The sequence below is a fragment of the Pararge aegeria genome, chromosome 9, assembly GCF_905163445.1.
Source record: "Pararge aegeria chromosome 9, ilParAegt1.1, whole genome shotgun sequence".
In the NCBI taxonomy this organism is placed as follows: Eukaryota; Metazoa; Arthropoda; class Insecta; order Lepidoptera; family Nymphalidae; genus Pararge; species Pararge aegeria.
This window is the reverse complement of record NC_053188.1, coordinates 10,979,819-10,998,950: the sequence shown is the minus strand read 5'-3', so window position 1 is coordinate 10,998,950 and position 19,132 is coordinate 10,979,819. Positions and strand designations below refer to the sequence as shown.

General features: G+C 36.2%; 1 protein-coding gene across 4 annotated transcripts in view; it reads left to right on the top strand.

The window, feature by feature from the left end:
• Positions 1-19,132, top strand: part of LOC120626387 (vacuolar protein sorting-associated protein 13) — a 54,337-nt gene that overhangs the window by 9,369 nt on the left and 25,836 nt on the right. For all 4 annotated transcript variants that reach the window (XM_039893902.1, XM_039893899.1, XM_039893900.1 and 1 more), the window contains exons 8-34: positions 26-176; positions 590-704; positions 1,766-2,000; positions 2,935-3,068; positions 3,144-3,267; positions 4,656-4,808; positions 5,504-5,678; positions 6,561-6,754; positions 7,091-7,160; positions 7,667-7,817; positions 8,138-8,424; positions 9,192-9,329; positions 9,889-9,991; positions 10,303-10,535; positions 11,051-11,206; positions 11,633-11,872; positions 12,254-12,469; positions 12,556-12,828; positions 13,218-13,384; positions 13,856-13,995; positions 14,275-14,441; positions 15,324-15,467; positions 16,123-16,348; positions 16,838-16,984; positions 17,077-17,270; positions 18,036-18,173; positions 18,592-18,744. In XM_039893902.1, the coding sequence (XP_039749836.1) occupies positions 26-176; positions 590-704; positions 1,766-2,000; positions 2,935-3,068; positions 3,144-3,267; positions 4,656-4,808; positions 5,504-5,678; positions 6,561-6,754; positions 7,091-7,160; positions 7,667-7,817; positions 8,138-8,424; positions 9,192-9,329; positions 9,889-9,991; positions 10,303-10,535; positions 11,051-11,206; positions 11,633-11,872; positions 12,254-12,469; positions 12,556-12,828; positions 13,218-13,384; positions 13,856-13,995; positions 14,275-14,441; positions 15,324-15,467; positions 16,123-16,348; positions 16,838-16,984; positions 17,077-17,270; positions 18,036-18,173; positions 18,592-18,744 (4,624 nt within the window). The remainder of the gene's footprint in view (positions 1-25; positions 177-589; positions 705-1,765; positions 2,001-2,934; positions 3,069-3,143; positions 3,268-4,655; positions 4,809-5,503; positions 5,679-6,560; positions 6,755-7,090; positions 7,161-7,666; positions 7,818-8,137; positions 8,425-9,191; positions 9,330-9,888; positions 9,992-10,302; positions 10,536-11,050; positions 11,207-11,632; positions 11,873-12,253; positions 12,470-12,555; positions 12,829-13,217; positions 13,385-13,855; positions 13,996-14,274; positions 14,442-15,323; positions 15,468-16,122; positions 16,349-16,837; positions 16,985-17,076; positions 17,271-18,035; positions 18,174-18,591; positions 18,745-19,132) is intronic.

The following is a 19,132-nucleotide window of genomic DNA, read 5'->3' as shown; positions in this document are numbered from 1 at the left end:
GATTTATTATTCCTGGCTTTTTCAGACAATTATGTAAAGATTACGCGTCCGCTTACCAATGTCAACTTAGCAACAAGGGCAAAATTTCCACAGAAAACAAATGTGTGCTAGACAAGGCAGAGAAAACTTTGGATCTGTTGAACTTGGTTGTCATCCGACAGAGAATAGAAATGGAGGTAAGGCGCTTGACTAGCAGTTAATATAATATATATAGATGATTACTATCATTATAATCATCATCATCAGTTTCAACCCGTTACCGGTCCAGTATGGAACGCGGGTCTCCGAATGAGAAGAGTTAAGGCCACAGTCAGCCAAGGTCACAGGTGGCCAAGTGCAGATTGGTGGACTTCACACACCTTTAAGAGCATAATTAAGAAAAACTCAAAGGTTTCCTCACGATGTTTTTCTATACCGTTAAAGCATTATGAATTAAAAAGTTGAACTTGCCAGGAATCGAACTGATTCCCACCGAAATTGAGATCCAAGTCCTAACCTAAATTAGGCTAATGGAATTCCAATAGATATTTTAGATTACTACAGTACTACAGCTAGTTCCAATTGTTAATGTTCATAAAAATATTGTCAGGTGGAGAGGCTAGGTAAATTGGAGGAAGAGGCGAAAAAATCTCGCGGTTGGTTCAGTGGCTGGTGGTCTGGTGCCTCGTCCAAAGACGACGAGCTCTCTGAGGGTGTTGCTATCAGTAAGTATGAAAAAAATAATCTTATGGTTTTTTGTGTAGGGTTTGTTCAATTTCATCGTATATCGTCTCATGGTAGATACTTATTACTTACTTTAAAATTCGATTAATAGTGCCTTTGAAGTCAAACTCGGTATGATGTCATGACAGTTTCCGATATAACTAAAAATATTAATATGAGTATTCAAAAAAATAAGTGTCTTACTTTATTTTCGAATGATGAATTTGATTTCCGTAGATTTTTGACTGTTCTCATTTTGAACGCCCGACGCGAATACGGGTGTGGACAGCTTTTTCCGTTATTCCTTGGGCAGTCTACAGACTATCATAACAAAAAAATATAATAAAATGTTTACCTAGACTATGGGTAAAACCTCAAATTGGCCCTGTAATTAATTCGCATAAACATTACAACAAAAGCTGTGTATAAATTATAATAAACTGAGTAATCTGAAATTATTAGCTAAATATCAACTTCTAACAAATAAAAAAACAACACAGAGAGTATCTGCGAGCTAATTGGAAATCGAGACTTGCTGCTATCTGTCGATAGATGGTGCAAATTCACCATCACAACGTCTCAAAACACAGCAAAACTATTCGATGTTTACAAAATTAAAAAAATCAAAATCAAAATTTATTGTACACCATATATGGAGCAATAAAAAACATAATTGAATGAAAATAAACGTACAATGTCTTATTGCTAAAGCGACCTCTACCAGGCAACCTACCAAAGGACATGAAGTTAACACAAAATACACAAAACACTTTTGTGTACCTATACACGAAATTAAGTAGGGTTTACACAAAATAGTATTTAAATGCCACGTTTACTTATAAGATTATTAGTTTTATTACTTCATAATTATTTAGTTATGAAAATTTTAAAGAAAGTAGAAGAAACACTATTGGACGCAAAACGTAAAGGACAAAAGAAGTTAACAGTAAAGGACATTGTAGGCATGCAACAACCTTTGTAGATAGGATATACAGCAAGAATAGTGATAATAGCTTTCTAATATAAAATTTATTATAATAGTGAGATAATTTTTCTATTCTAGTGAAACAATTCGAGAAAGCAATGACACAAGATGAAAAGGAGAAACTTTTCCGTGCAATCGACTACCAAGAGAACACTGCTCCGCTACATCTACCCACGGAATACGTTGCGGTGGAGGGATACTTCCGTCTCGACAAGTTGCAAGTCTCCGTGAACGATCAAGTCGAAGTGTTGCGAGCTTGTGTTGAGAATGTGGAAGTTGATTTGAAGCAACGGCCCAGTGCTAACGCTTTGAGGTACGTTCACAATTTATTTTATTTTATTACACTACAAGTTAGCCCTTTTATGCCATCTCGTCTGGTGGTACGTGCGGTAGCGGGCCACCCTGTCAGGGCTGTGGCAGTTTTATGAAAACCCATACCCCTAATCGGTTTCTACGCAATATAATATCGGACCGCTAAATCGCTTGGCGGCACTTCTCTGTCGGTAGGGTGGTAACCAGCCACCGCCAAAGCCCTCACATGACCAGAACGAAGCAAATTAAGAAATTAATAATTTCTCAAATTGCCCCCGGCCCCTGCCGGGTTCGATCCACGGCAGGGGCAGGGGCCAAACTTATAACACCACAGCGCTCACTAATGCGCGGGGAGGTCGTTAAATGAAAATTCAATTATGTTCGTATTAAGCACTTCACCAACATTATCCTCATCGATTATTGTCTCGGCCGATTGGCGTGAGTGGCAGCGGGCAAGTGACCCTGCTTTCTGAGACCAAGACCGTGGATTTTTTTATCTGTATATACATTCATAAATTATTCATCAGTTACTTACCCATAAAACAAGCTACGATTACTTTGGGGCTGGATGGCGATGTATGTGTTGTCGTAATATATTTATTTATTTATAATTATTATCCACAGCCTGTTTTTATTCTTCTGAGTATAGGTCTCTTCGTTCGAAGGAAAGTTTTTATACTATCTGTGCACGGCTTCACAGCTAAACCAATTTTGGCGAAATTATTATCATAAGAATTTGAAACGGTTGCCGCGGGATTCTAAAAGAACAAAAAACGAAAGCGAATGACATCGCGGGCAACAGTTAGTGATTGATAAATTTAATTAATGGTAATTAGGAAGTTGTAACTCAAAATTTCTTGAAAATAGCAGTCTGCTTAGACAAAACATAAGATCTTTATTCCGCCATCGTTAACTTAAAAGTTTTCCTTTCACAGGGTGGATGTTCAAATGCGTGCCTTCACGGTGACTGGAAAATGTCAAGGCGATCTCGAACCTCAACTGGTGACTTCGAAGGAAGTATCAAAAGACATTAATCTTTTAAATGTTCTATTCGAAACAAATCCTCTAGGTGAGACTTAGTTTTCAAAAGCTTTAATTTGTCTTTTTGAATGGTGGTTTGTTAAACTTTTTCTGTATATTTTAGATGGCGCATGTGATCAGCGTGTCAAAGTACAAGCTCGGCCGCTTCAAATAATATACGATGCGCAAACTGTCATCGAAATTGTCAAATTGTTTAAGCCACCTACGGAGTCCTCTGCTTTGACTACGTGAGTACATTAAACTAAAATGAATTTATTATTGGTTAATCTTCTTCTTCGTGTCCTTTGGGGCAAAGGACAGACACAGCGTTTCTTTTGAAAGGAAGAAAGAAAGAAAAATCGTCTTTATTGTCACACATTTATGTAAAATGTTACATTTGTGTCAAAAATTGTTAAAGAATTAAAAAAAAAATGTGTGACAAAGGAGCTGGCTCAGTATAGCTGCATACTAAAAGGGGCAGCACTGGTTTTCAGCCAGCCCCATTGCCACGTGTCCGTTGCCACGAGTTTAACCACACACTCTAGATAAGGTCAATGATAGTGCGCCAACAGGTTTGTTTTGGGCTTCTCCTTTTACGGTTATGTGGTTTACAGTCGAGGGCCTGGGTACGTGACCCTCTTTCCACCGCAGGTTGTGACAAATCCACTTCCACTTACGACGAAGTTTTTGGATTTCAATTAGATCTCATTGGCACAGTCTCCACAAATCCAAATTTGTCATCTTGTCCGGCCGTAACATTTTTAAAATCCGTAGTAAATCTTCGGTTTACAGAATTGTGCTAATATGCAAAGTAAAGGTAGAAACATACCAGCGTGTCGTTGCGTGCCAGGAGCATATTGGTATCACAATCAGTTATAGCGAAACATGGCATTCTTATAACACATTTTCATGTTACGTGATTTCAATCCCCGTGAAAATGGTCTATACGGAATACTCCTGCGAGAATAACGCGTTTTCCTATAACGCGGAACCAATCTACCGTGTTATAGAGGATATTATTGTATTTATGGTTGTGCCACTGAATTAATGCGCTTCTGACAGATCGTGATTGAATGGACTATGTAACTTTAAAGTGGCGTTGCTTTACTATAAAATATTTTTATGGGTAATTGGTTTTTTATTGGTAATCATTAAATTATGTATAAAATTATAAAAGAAATGGCATAGTTTTTTTAATTATAATGATATTATAATTAAAAAACTATTTAAAAGTGAATACTGCTGTTGTAAACGTTAATGCTGATTAACTGTTTTTTGATCAACTGACAAAACGCATTCTCAAAACGACTGGATTATGCTATGGTTAGAGACAAATTATCGTAAAGCGATCTACACTATAATGTTAGAACAACTCGGAAGCAATGCTTCAGAGTTGTTCTAACTGCTTCTTTTTTGATATAAAATGAGGGTGTATATTGAAACAAAAACAAGTTTTACACGATTCAGTAACATTTCAATTAAGTTGCCGTCCGCAGTTTTTATACGAAACGTATAATTTGTGAGCGTCGGTTCGAAATATTGTATGGATCATAGCAGTTACTATTAAGTTACTTAATTTATGCTATTCGTCCAAAATTGAATTATAAAGTATTGAACATGATACATTTTTGGCCAGTTTGCAAGCTGCTGCAGAGAATAAGCTGTCAGATTTGAAAGAAAAATCCGCACTGGGTATGCAGTACGCAGTTCACCACCATACGTTTATTGAATTGGATATCGATATTGCAGCCTCTTATATAATTATTCCGCAAACTGGAATTTACAAGGGGTAAGAAGTTTTAAGTACTTGTTTGCTAATGTTCAAACCCCTCTAAAGGGGTGAAAAGGGGGATTGAAGAGGAAATCGGAATCAGAAACAGGAACAGGAATCAGAAATCAGATAAAAACACTCTAAATGTAATCTACCTTTTAAGTTAAGTTGTCTAAAAATTTTTGATGCATTGGACTCTCAAACAGTTCACACCATATTTCAAAATAACACTTTAGTGTTTTTTTGAAATATTTTTGACGGCATGTCCCTCTCGTTGGCTTTATTGGACGTCCGGGGAACCCGTTATATACTTCCCAGACAATGTTACCTACTTGCCTGACAAACAGACAACGTTTTTTTTTTGTATTGCTATGCCACAATGTACTTCCTGTAACTTAAATATTGTAGATGGAAAATTTTCTAAAAGATTCATTCGATATTTAAAAATCAATGTTATAAATTATTTTTTAATAAGTTGTCTTCTCTCAGTAAAATGTTCCATCTACAATATTTAAGGTACTTCGGCTCCACATGGCATAACCGTGGGACGCCCTGTATAATTTCATAATTATTAGGTAAGCAGTTGTCATTTTGAACACACCACACACCAAGAAACCCTTTACAAACGATACAATTTTCAAAGTGCGGTCTGAAGTTCACTAGAGCTTGGAGACAAAAGATGGTAGTTACTCATTATTTTACTGCACTTGTAGCGAGGAAGCGTGTGCGGTAGTGAAGTTGGGCGCAATCAGCGTGAAATCCGCGCCTCGCGCTGCGCCGCTAGACGTTCACGCCTTGCACCGCCAAGGGTTGCCCGACCAGGACATACTCTCGGAAATCGCCAAGCATAGTTACGACCGTATGGCGCTGCGACTCACGGAGATGCAGGTACCCCATACGCCGGGGTAGTTAAGACCCCCACACACTTACACGCCAGGGTAGTCAAGACACCCACAGGATGATTACGTATCTCGCGACAGGCTTGCTACCGACTTTCACTTTTCCATACAATGAATAAACAAAAGTGACGTTTGACAGCAGTGATTGCAAGATTTACGCCTGTCGCAAGACTGTCGCGAGATACGTAATCACCCTGCCGCACGCTTACGATAGAACTCCCGAAGATGCAGGTACCAAACCACTACGGGGAGTAGTATGCCACAGACCTAAAACCCAGCCTAACATAGAACAACAGATTAGAATCATATTATGTTTACCACGTTAAAATATCATATCAAGTTTACAACGTTATTGCATCACGTCATAGTTTCACAGTGAGATGCAGTACTCTAACTCAACTATTAGAGTATCGCTCCGTTACATTATTTCAAATAACACTCCTTTCACAACACTACGTAAAGAGAAAAACGATTTATTTCTAAATCGTAATTTCCATATTCCACTTCTTAAAAAGTTCAAATTATCAGTAGTACGTATTTTATCTCTCAAACGTTTGCCTCCACAATGCCTTTACACATCATCCGCACTACATTTCATATGGACACAATACTAGCACGAACCGAACGCATCGCCCCTTATAGTAGTCGCAGCGTGAGGCGAAATATATTTTTTTTTAATGCCATGTTTTAGTACGTTTCTAAACTTAATTATTTAGCCAGGTTTGATCGGGGACAACTCTACTTCTAGGTTCTATTATCAGTTGAGTGATATCCTTCGAACCTACAGGGAATAATGAGAGCAAATGAGATATTTTAATTACGTAGTTTACGTAAACTAGATTATGATTTAAGTTCATATTTTCTATTGCAGATTGTTATCGCTTCTCCAAAAGAAGATTGGCATTCTGCCATAGCGTCTAATGTAGCGACACCTTTACATTTATTGCAACCTACAAACCTCGTCATTCAAATTCACAAATGCCTAATCACCGACGATCCGAGGCTACCAAAAATTAAGATTATGGGTGAATTGCAGAAAATTGCAGTCAGTGTATCGGAGGATAGGTAACAACTTGTATAATATTTACCAAATATTATGTATATAAATATGGAAAAGTGTTATTTTGTTAATGCTAAATAACTATTCATGAAGAGACGCAAATTTAACGCTGAATCCCGCACTCCAAACCTTTTCGGGAATTCCAAATAAAGATACCTAAAAACGAACTTATATTATTATACGACTAAATAGGCGGTATGTTCAGTTATCATTGCCTGTCCTGATTTTTTTTCTTAAGATTGATAGAAAAAGTAGTATATTCAACTCGGGATTGCATCCTGTTCTTAGCGAAGGTTGTACATTGTTTGAGTCTATATATTAAATATTGATTTAATTTTCAGATTACTTACTTTATGTGAAATATTAGTCAGCATGCCTTTACCACAATCAGAAGAAGCAACCCAGTTAAAGGTAACATTTCTTACTTTGTTTTCATTGAGTTTTTTTTATTTTTCTAGAGCCTATGAGATTTATTTTTTTAATTTAATTTAAAGATATTTTGCCACAAATTAGCGTACGCCCTCTCTGGTCGGGTTATAGAAAATTCTGCGATCATACAAGATGCCGGTGGTGCGGTAAAAACTAAATTATTGTTACTTCGTCCTTAGCAGTGAATAATTTCACCATAGAAAATATAGTTACACTATTTTTTTTATAATTAAATGTAAACAATTATAGTTATACATTCAATAGCATTCGGATATTTTTGTATTTTGTATACGGGCATTATGCCTATTTAAGTAGTCATTTGACTGGCGTAAATATATTTATTTTTAATTTATATTGTATTTCAAATAATAATAATCTGATTGACAAAATTGTGTAATAAATCATTTAGAAGATTGATTATTATGTATTTAGTTTTATTTTAGACTATTCTTTTTATAAACAGTAATGGATTACTCAATAATTTCCAGGCAAGTGATTCAAAGGGCTCTAGTCTTTCTCTTTTGAAATACTTAGACCCAGTGGAAAAACAAAAGAGGGACACAGCACGATCTAAACACAGAAAAGAGAATGAACACACTGTTCAATTGACCGAGGTGGAAGCGTTCTTTATTATGAAAGGTAAGAGAATTCACCGATAGTGTAAGTGACGATGCAGTCTAAATTGGTAGCGGGTCAAATTGTAGAGTATTGTAGTTTCTACGTGGCATCGTACCGTATGGCTAAATAGCTTGGCGGTAGCGTGGCAACTAGGCACGGCCGAATTGGCAGAGCTCATGCTTTGGATATTTATATGATTTAGATGAAAAACAGTTTTGCGCCATTAGATTATTGGTTCTGTGGACCAAGTGAAGAAGGGACCAATGTTTCTCAATTTTATTATAGATATGAAGCAAAAAACAAGTGTGAGTAAATCAACTTAACATAAGTTTCATTTTCAGAACTGGTAATAAGCGTCAATAGAAAAACATTACAAACAACAAAAGAGTACGATAAGTTTCTGGTGTTTTCGCTAAATCTCCTAGAGATAAAGGCTACGCAGAAAACGTTTACTCTCGAAGTGACTGTTAGGCTCGGTTCCGTTGACATGCAACACCACAGAGCGGGGCAAAAGATCATCAGTATGATCGTAACACCAGAGCTGACGACAGAGGTTGATGCTACTGATAAAATGTTGACAACAGGCACTGTAGTCAACCAGTATTTGTTCGCTGTCACCTATAGCAATGTAAGTGGTCTAAGTCTACGCCTTAACATATCTTTTTCTTCTTCAGAGCATTTTCCTGATATTTTACATCTTATTTTATTATTTTAAATCGACGATCGAAAATTACATATCTTATCTTATATCTTTAAACGAGCAATTCTTGTATATATATAATTGGAATCTCGGAATCAGTTCCAACAATTTTCATGAAATTTAGTATACAGGGGTTTTTGGGGGCGATAAATCGATCTAGCTAGGATTCATTTTTAGAAAATGTAATTTTATTCGTGTTTTACGGTAATAACCGATTTGGTGCAGACGAAGTTTCACGGGTCGGCTTGTTTCTATTTATACTGAATTGGTTATCTACATATTACTGTACAAACCACGAGGTATTCGGTTCGATTTCCGAGACATACAAAAATTTTGGTTCTAAATTCTACGCCTAAATCTTTTTAGTATGTAACTCGTCGTATTTGTCCATTAAACAGGTTTTCAATTGTTTATAAATCTGAAAGTGTACTCTCAATTGGTGAAAATGTGATAAAAATTATTTCTTAATGGAAAACACTAAATCCAATATATCCAATATATATAATCCAAAATAGTGCCATAGTTTTAGTAAACAGTGCACCAACTATAGAAATATATCACAGTATTTTGGTTAAATTTTTTTAATCCTATTGTGGTATTTTAAAAATTCCTTCTAATTGTGGGAGAAGACCGGATCCCTGTAGTGGGCCGGTAATGGGTTGATATAATGATGATGATTGTAATATTATTCACAGGTTGATAAAAAATGTCCTGAATTCCGAAGTCACTTTGGGTCAGTAGAACAAATGATCGAGCTTGATTTTACCAGACTTAAAGTTTTGCTTCATCTTCAAGGTCTTCAGGAAATTTTAGTGGTTATCAATGAATATCAGGTAAGTTTCATATTTTTGCTGTTAAAATAACGTATTATTATATTTATGAGAAATTATTATTTTATTCTGTCCTACAATGAATACTCAAACCGTGGCATGCACAGGGTTTTTGACGAGGGTATGCATAAAGAAGGAAGCTGCCATAAAATGGAAAAATTCTTCGCATTTATGAGTTATACAAAAATGTTAGGGTAGGCAGTGCTTTTGTGCATATATGAAGTGCACGCCACTGTCCAGAATCAACACACTGGGCAGAAAGCTTGGTGATCACAGTGAATAGATAGTAGTAGTAGCTCAAGACGCTGCTGTTCGTTTTCTGTATTCCCTTTGTCCCCTCGTACGACACCCGCGGGATGATGACGGCTGGTAACCTTTTAATGACCTGCAGTCACCACGCGACTTAAATATTATAGTACCCCAAAAATGTTGTGTAAGCATATTTTGAAGTTGAAGGTCATCTCAAAGCTGTAGTAGTAAATAAGATCCGTAATGATTTGTATTGTTAATTAATTCAAAAACACAGCACAACTTTGATAATCTTATTAGTTAAAATTTTTAGACGAGATTACAAGCAATTCAGAGTACAGTTGATCGCTACGCGAATGCTGGACCATTGGAAACAATTGCAGAAGATGAAGAGTTCTCTGTAGCCAAATCTAAAGGTAAATAATGCGTTCTTAAGACTATTTAAATCCGTATTCAAATTATTAATTTATGTACTTCGAAAGTTGGATAGTTAAATGAAAAGTTTAATCTTTTGAGATTGGGTGCGAGTTGCTAATAAAGTCAATCTCGCAGTGTTTTTAGTCTCAATATTCTGATGGTACTGAAAACTTCTCGTATAAGGGTATATGTGCAAAATCTCTAGAAGTCATTCAGGAATTCATTGCGTCAGAAGCCTTTAACGAGTTTAGACGTGTTATCAATTTATGTTGTGCATTATGTTGTATTTTATAATAGCCAATAATTTCAGCGAGTATAGCAAAACCCTCGCGTCGTAAGCAAGTCGAGAGTATCCAGCTTAAAGTTAACGTAAAAATCGGAGCTGTTGAAATTGAATTCGCAACGGACATCAGGCCGCTGTCTATAGTGAAACTTCAGGGAGCCGCCGCGGGGCTAATACTCAAGAGTTCTTACACACAAGTCGATTGTACGATTGCCTCTATCAAGGTGGAAGATTTGAATCCTGTTACGGTTCACAAAGAGGTATGACTATAGGTATCTAGATGGCGCTCCAGTCTTTATAAAGACTTATATAAAGGCATTATATACTACTTTCGGCATAGGCAGTTTGAGAGCCATAGTTTAGTGGTCAAAGCGCTCAGCCTGCGATTGCCAGAGAGTGGCAGGTTCAAATCCTGTCGTTTCCGAAAAAAAAAAAATATGCATTTTAAATTTATAAAATTTAGAGGGTTGGTTTCTAAGCAGATGTTATATAAAATGGAATATTGATTATGTAATAGGTACGTGTAAGGATCCGTTACTTCGATAACCACAAGTTATCTGCAAAAATGAATCCGCTTTGATGACTAAGTAAGTCTGGAGACGTATATAAATCATGGGTATCTTAATTATTTGATGTGTTTTGCTCATTCTTCAACAAAAAGATAGATATATGCAAAACGCACATGCTTTGTGGCATTCCTCCTATGGTTTATCCGGAGGCTTTTGAATGACATTGGAAATACTAACTGCTTTCTTGTGTACCTATATTATTTTAGATATTAAAAGTGCTTGGCGGTGACGTTATAAATGTCCAGATAGTGATGTACAACTTAGACCAGTACCCAACTGCCAGTGATGTCAACATGTCCATAGATGCTCAAATAAACTGCCTTCGTATAGTCTTTCTCAACTGGTTCGTCTCTTCAATGCTTGTAAGTATTTCTTTAAACATAAAATAATTTTCTGCCAAAATAATTACGTATTACAGAAATGATTATTCCAATACCTTTGTTTTTTGATAATTTGGAAGATACTCTTAGGAAGAACTCTTGTTTTATTATATAAAATTATGGTAAAAATACTAATAAACATGATAATTTTTTTATTAGTGTTATCTCCAATTCAAACAGTGTCTCACAGTAATATGGACTTTTAAGAAGTAGATCGAAACTACTTTTTTATTTTGATAAAAAAAATGTTTTCCTACTAGATGGCGATACAGTCGTTAGGAGAGCCGTAGCTTAGGGGTCACTACTTTGACCCCTAAGCTACGGCTATTACTTCCCCGCTAAGCCTATCGGATGTAATAAGGCAATGTCGAGCGAGTGGTGTGAAAATAATATAACATTTTTTCGTAGGAATTCTTAAACAATTTCCAAACTGCACAAGAGGCTATCATTGAAGCTTCATCTCAAGCAGCGGACGCAGCGAGAGCTAACGTACAGAATGCGTATCAGAACTCCACAAAACTAGCACTTCGCGTGCGCCTTGCCGCGCCTATCATCATCGTGCCGGAGAACTCGAGCAGTCTCAATGCCGTCCTAGTTGATCTGGGTCGGATGAACCTTAATAACAAGTTCGTCGATGTTCCTGCGATCGTAAGTTTCCTATTTCAGTAAACGTCTTAAAATTACGCTTGCGAAAAAATAATCCGTAACCAATTATAACTGCTAGCATCTTTTCTTAGCATTACATTCCCTCAAATAGACTGTACTTCAGCACTTACTTTCTTTGTAAGTCAACCTAATACTAAGCAAATTCATAACTTTGGTATAGTACAGAGTTTTGTAGACTAAGAACGATCTAAGCATAGATTTCCCTTATTATTGACAAGTTTTATCACACTTTAACACTTTTTTGTTTTGATAAGGTAGCATGGCTGTTGATTTATGTCACAATTTCGAGGAATTTAAGAATAAAACGCAAATTGATCATTAATAATAAAACAAAAAAAATCATTTTTTTTTAATTCAATCCAGGATGTTGATAACAAAGTAACAGTAGACGAACTAATGCTCGAATTAGAGGATATGAAGGTTTCCTGTGTAATGCTAAAAGACGACGACGAAGGCGTTGTACATGAACGTAAATTATTGCGCCCGACTAGCTTCAAGCTTTTCGTCAAGAGAAGTCTTTCCTCCTGGTACGAAAGTCTACCTGACTTGGACATATCGGGAAGGATGAAAACTATTGCTGTAAGTTTATTTAGCGTAAGCTTTGCATATCTGCTTACATTTGAAAATATTTCCTTTTTATATTTATTATTTTTGCGAATTCTTAGATTACTGTGGGGCACAGCGATTACAAGAGTATTATGAAAATTCTTAATCAAAACCTCCAAGAAGGGCAAACCAAAACAGAAGAAGCTAAATCACAGCCTAGTGCCTCCAAAGCGACTTCTAAAATTACAGTAAAGAGTCAAACGAGCAGAATTCAAGCAAAATCAACTGTGACAATGGTGACGCCGTCGAAGGAGCAAGCTAAAATGCCACGAACAACGATAAAGTTCGCATTTACTATGGACAGTTTCGTCATCGACCTCATGAATACTGGCGTAAGTATTTAAGTTTTACTATCTGACCGAGTGAAGCGCGGTCTTACTGGTTATTTTATAGGGATGTAACTTTAAATTTACTGCTTATATATTTTATTCGTAATATTTCTAGTAAAATGAAATATAAAATAATACTTTTAATTTTGTTGTTTTTGTTCTTGGATAACTTCCAAGTGAACACTTCCAAAAGTCTGCTGATGGCGTTACGCTTAAAAGACAAAGGTCTCAATTCAGGCCGAGCCTGTTTCAGTAAAATTTTAGATATATCAATATATACGTGTAATAATAACACAATAGGTAGGTATTAATAAATTTTATACATGTTATATTTACTTTTAATTATAAAGCCTTAATCTAACTGACTTCTTATTAATTTTACTATATTTCAGTCTGACGATTCAATGCTAGTAAAAGACATGGATTTGGCCCGTTTCTGTCTAGCGTTATTATCAGTAAAGGGTCGAATGTTCTCTGATGGTTCCATGAACACTTCAGTCTTACTGGTTGACTGTACTCTTGATGACACAAGGCCAGGTAGAGGAGCTAAAATTACGAGGTACGTTTATCTTCAGCTTTATTTTCAACATTATTTTTATTAGGAACAAGTTTAACAATTTATGCAATAGGCTATGTTTAGCCAATATTGAATCTGAACTATTTTCAATGGTATTCATTTGAATGGGTTCAGTTGTTCCTAGAATATAAGGATTTATTGGAAATATTTATACATAAAGGGTGCAAATGCTAAAAAGACAACAGCAGTACACTCATATGCTGTACAGTATGTTTTAAAAAGGTAATCATAGGCATGTTTGCTATACATATATTGTTAAGCATACGCATAACTTTGATTGTCGATTTCCCTATAAAGACAGGCAATCCGTTAAATATAAACAACCATAATTGACATCAATCTGCACTTAGCCTGTCCTGTTCTACGACTTTAAACCTTCTCATTCTCATTCTCATTCAGAGGAGACACGCACTCTCTAGTGAGATAAAAACAACTCGCATATTTGATTGATAGGTATTTAGAAAGGCGGCGCGAGAATCAAGATTCAAAACGTTCCGTGTCAGATGAAACAGTTGCGAACATAACGGAGACACATGAAAAAATACGGAGCATGATCGACATTACTTACACTATGAAAAATGGTGATACTTTTGGTAAGATTTCATCCTATAACTGCCGGGGGAGAGGAAAGAGGCTCTTGTAAAGGTCAATTTACTATATGTAGATAATCCATAAATTAGCAAATTGAATTTTGCGCATGTCTCAATAAGTTCAAAGTATTTATGAAATGCACGCTATGTCCAGGCTCAGTTAGCCTAAACTACAACAAAACTGCTAATGCTGCTTAGACTAAATTTTTGTAAGAGAGTCAATGTTATGTCATGTTCCTGTAGAAAGGAAGACTTAATGATTTTTTTGTTTCTTTCTTACAGTGGATATGAGGATATTTAGTTTCAATCTAATACTTGCTATGGATTTCCTGAACAAAATTGCCGAGTTTATGACAACTGGTTTAAGTGACGCAACGCCAGAATCTATTCCCAAAGAAGACATTAAAGCTATAAAGTTGCAGGCTGAAAAATCTGCAGATAGCATGAACGTAAAGACATATTTTCATTTTTGTTAAGCCTATGATCTATTTTATTTATATATATACTATCTCCGCGATGAAATTTTGAATTTGTCTGAAATTAGCAGAAATCCCTGGACTGCCTACGTCTATCTCCAGCAAAACCTCAAAACTAGTTTCATTATATATACGCTATCAGGACACTATCAGACAGAAAAACATACCCCCCAGTTTATATTATTATCTACATCTGATTTATAAAAGAAAAGTTTATAAAATACTGTAAAAAATATCCTAAATAAAGGATATTAGTAGTGTTCACCTCAGGGTGACTTTAGCGGATGCCCGCTACTTCGTCAGCGTAGAATTCCTGATCTCCAGTGAGCTTGAGATTTAATATCTCAGGCCGAGAGGCTCGAATTGACGCATATTGTGTGGCTGTTGTTTGGCTTCTCATTCTGAGGTAGAATGTAAGCACTTGGAGATCAAAGTGAGGCCGGTTCAGCAGTTTAAGGTCATGGTAACAGAAGCCCATATCGTTGGCTATATTTATATTGATGAAGCGTCACGTTCGTCTCCACTAAATGCACTAATCATACTATAAGGAGCAGATCTTTTTCTTAAATTAGCATTTATTTCTAGTTTTGCTGACAATGATTTATTTCTAGTTACGCAAGAATGAGATAAGACTATAATATCATCATCTTAAAGTTGTCAAAAATGTGTCTTTTTGATAAAAAGTTGTGGCTAGGTTTTAATAATACTTAATGCCAAGAAAAAAAAAGGAGCACAGCTATCACATAATTACAGTAAATTTTCATGAAATTATTGAAAAATAGTTAACAAAGGGACAACAGAAGTTGTATCTGGAAATAGAAAGCAGAAGATTGAAACTTTTAATCATATTTGTAGAGAAAAAAGGTGTCGGTGGTATCGGCGCCCGTAATGACGGAACAGAAGGTAGCAATGATGACTGTTAATATAAAAATCGAGCAGCCCGACATCATACTTGTGGAATCACTAGAGCAGAGGGAGTGTGACGCTCTTGTTCTAAATGTAAGTTCCAGTAAACAATAGCATGTATTGAAACGCTTCTCATACCTGGGGTTATCCCATAATTACCTGTTGTGATGATACTGACATTTTCCTATAAAAAGTATATGTATAAGGTGTTTATTTCAAAAAAACTATTGCTACCAAAGTAAGTTAGTAGTAGTAACTATATTTGAAGTCTTAATGACTCATCATCATCATTGAATATAACATAACTTTTTTTCGTCACTGACTGTGTTTTATTTTAATTTCAATTAATTTCTTTTGTTAGCGTTTTGATTGTTGTCATATGACAGTACGCTCGATTTAAGTTGGCCAGACTGACTTCAGTCTGGTCAACTTAAATCGAGCTAACTGGCTAACTTTAGCCTGATACATCTGTATCTGACTAACTTAACTAACTAAGTTTTCCGGAATAGTGAGGTGACTTTTCTTAAAGGTACATGGTACATTACTATCTAAAGAAGTTCATTTCTGAGAATAAGGCAACAAAATTTTGTTACCTTATAATTGTTTTTTTACAATAGAAGTGTATTATATTATATTCATTAATTAATATAACTGCGTCGCCAGCTTCTTATTCTTGATTGGACTTTGGCTGACACACTATCGTGTCTTGATGAATATAACCAAACGTAAATGGGGTGCGTGCTAATAGATGGAGATGCGGCTAAAGCTCCGCAAAACGGAGGAGCGTATGGTAGCGGACGGGGCGGTGTCCGGTATGCAGGTGACGGTACGGCGGCTCGGGGCGCAAACCTCGCCCGCCGCGCCGCGCTTCCTGCTCGCGCCCGCACATCTCTCGCTCGCACTCTCGCAGCCACCCGGGCAGGGCATGCACTTGGATATCGCTCTTACGGACATCAAAATTACGGTGTCGCCGGGTAAGTTGTCAAATTATCGTCGTTGGCCGACCCATAATTTTAAACAAGTAGCGGGAAAGATTTTGTAAATAATTTACCGTAAATATGAACTCCAATATTAGTTAAGACCCATAATTTTAACCAAGTAGCGGGAAAGATTTTTCCGTAAATAGATGTAGTTAAGGATGACTAAATATTCTTATGACAGTTAGTTAAAAAAGTATAAGTTAGTAGTAGCTAGTATAAGTTCAGTTTTCGTAATGAGTAATGTACGTACCGCGGTAGCCTAATGGCCTTACTCTTTGGACGGATCGAGTTTGATCCACGACCTCTAACTTTACAGAGTTTTCTGAGTTTCTTTAATTTAGGGTAGTAAATATCACAAAAATAAACCCGCGTGAAGGACGTTGAAGCCCTTAACATCTCGCCAATATCAGTCAAGGACAGACAACCCTAGCGCCTACATACAAAGTACATAATTATAAACGAAATTCTTGTTCTTTCGCACAGAAATACTTGCGCTATTGAATCGCGTACTAGCGACAGTGACAAGCCGCGAGGAGGATTCCGTTGAGCAAGAGAATCAAACAATATTCTACAAACGCCTTTGGGATATACAACCTTTTAAACCCACCTCGTATTGGTTTTTGAAGACAGGTAAATTCGTATGCTTAAACAATAAATAATATCATTGCATTTATATACAAAATATTTGGTGTTTATTGCGTAAATATCTTTGCTTTCTGTAGAGGTAGCTGAAGAAGCTATCGATTTAGAGGAAAGTACAAGTCAAGAAGTCGTTATACCACCAGTAGGAGAGATATGCCTTATGTCGAGTCCATCTATTGTGTTGGCCTTAGAAATGGAGATAGGTAACGAAACAATTCCAGTACTCGTGATGCAGGCGTCGTTGTCGGGTCAAGCTAAAGACTGGAGTTCCGATGTAAGTTTCTATGGCTTTTCTACTACTAATATACATCCTGCTATCCCAATTTTCTTACGCATATCATGTAATTCCGAAAGTCGCTCCAAAGAAAGACACAACAAATCACACTATAGCATCAAAATAATATAATGAAATATCCCGGCTGATATTCCAACACCTTGATACACAAACAGACAGATTCAAGAATTTCAAAAGTGCAAAAAATTTATCATTATCCACTGATGGTAATATTAGCAAGCACCTACGGCTTATTAGATTCTATGATACAAGAAATGGGCTATTTTTTAGTTAAAAAAAATAGGCTTTGTCGCTCTTCGGTCCTTATGTTAGCGATGCAAACAGGCTTTTAGTTAATTATCAACTAATTAATCATAAATTATTATTATTGTATAATTTCGGCTGCAAAAATTGTTTGTCTATTGGTTTAAAAATTATAGAACGTGCAAAAAACCGAACGTAGGTAGCAGGGGTGGCAACCGTGATTCTGACTGACAACGGTTCAAATTTGGAGACGTTGATTTTGTTGAGTTGTTGGTTGAACTGATCGCAGCGGCATCCTTTTAAAATTCGCCAACCGTTACACACGTCCCGCCAGCCAAGGCATTGCAGAAATCATGTGTTGGGTGTGTTCCCCTGTCCTCTACAGTCTTGTTATGCAAAAAATAACGTCACTCAATAGTTCTGTTGCTTCCTGAAGGAGAATCCAACAAACACACTTCCGTATTTATAATTTGTATGTCTGACTACTATTTTTATTTACAGTTCTATATGGAATCCACATGGGCAATGCAAGTATCGTACTACAACATCGGTCGAGCCATGTGGGAACCTCTAATAGAGCCTGTAGAGATCCTAAAGGACTCACAGTATAAACACATACCGTGGGAGCTAAGAATGGAAGTAAGTTAATTTTACATATCGGAATCTTATCCATGATACACAACAAGTGAAAAAACTTGTGTATGCGAATACAGTCTTACTCGTATGTCTAAAATAAATTCTGACATAATATTCGGTGTAAGGATTTTAGCACACAAAATATACAAAATAAATATACAAATTTTAGGAGTTATATCTAGTCTAATTTTCCTCAGATGGATAAAAAATATTAATGACAAATCGAAGGGGTTTTCCGTAAAAAAACATAAGAAATGTGCTTTTGCCGTAGCGTTTAAAACTTATCTCTGCAGATAAAGAATGAAACTGTTAAAAAATAATTTTAAAGAAAAAAACGATGAATACATCTTTAACTTAAGATGTTATCATGCTTTTCAACCAATATTTTTTTGGTGTTAAAAGTGGATTTATGTCTGAGCAGGTGGTAATGCGTCCACAAGAGAATATGCCATCTATCGACACATCGGATGATGCGGCTAACATTCAAGCGGTGGCCCAGCGACTTGCTAGTAAGACCATTACAGTCTCTAGCAGTGAGCTTTTGGAGATCACAATTACTCGAAGTGGGATGGAGGTAAGGCCATAGTATCAGTATTTTTCCTCCCTCCAACTCGTAAATTGCTACATTATTAAAGAAACAACGTAACACGTTAGCAATTTCCACGATTACTATAAATTTCTTTATCACGCACTTTGCATCTCAAATTTAATTATTCGCAAATAAGAGAGACGTCGGCACAAGGATTGGCACAAATATATTATTGTTGATTTATTATTGTTTTTCTAGTACCTTAGGATATCATCATATGTCAATGTGTTACATGTGATTCTGTGATGGGTTGATACGATGATGATGATTAACTGAATTAGATGGACAAGTCTTTAATCATTTTCCATTTGATTTAGAACGTAGTATAGTTCCTTCACCATCTTAAGTTCATGTTGACCCACTGTAGTGTTTT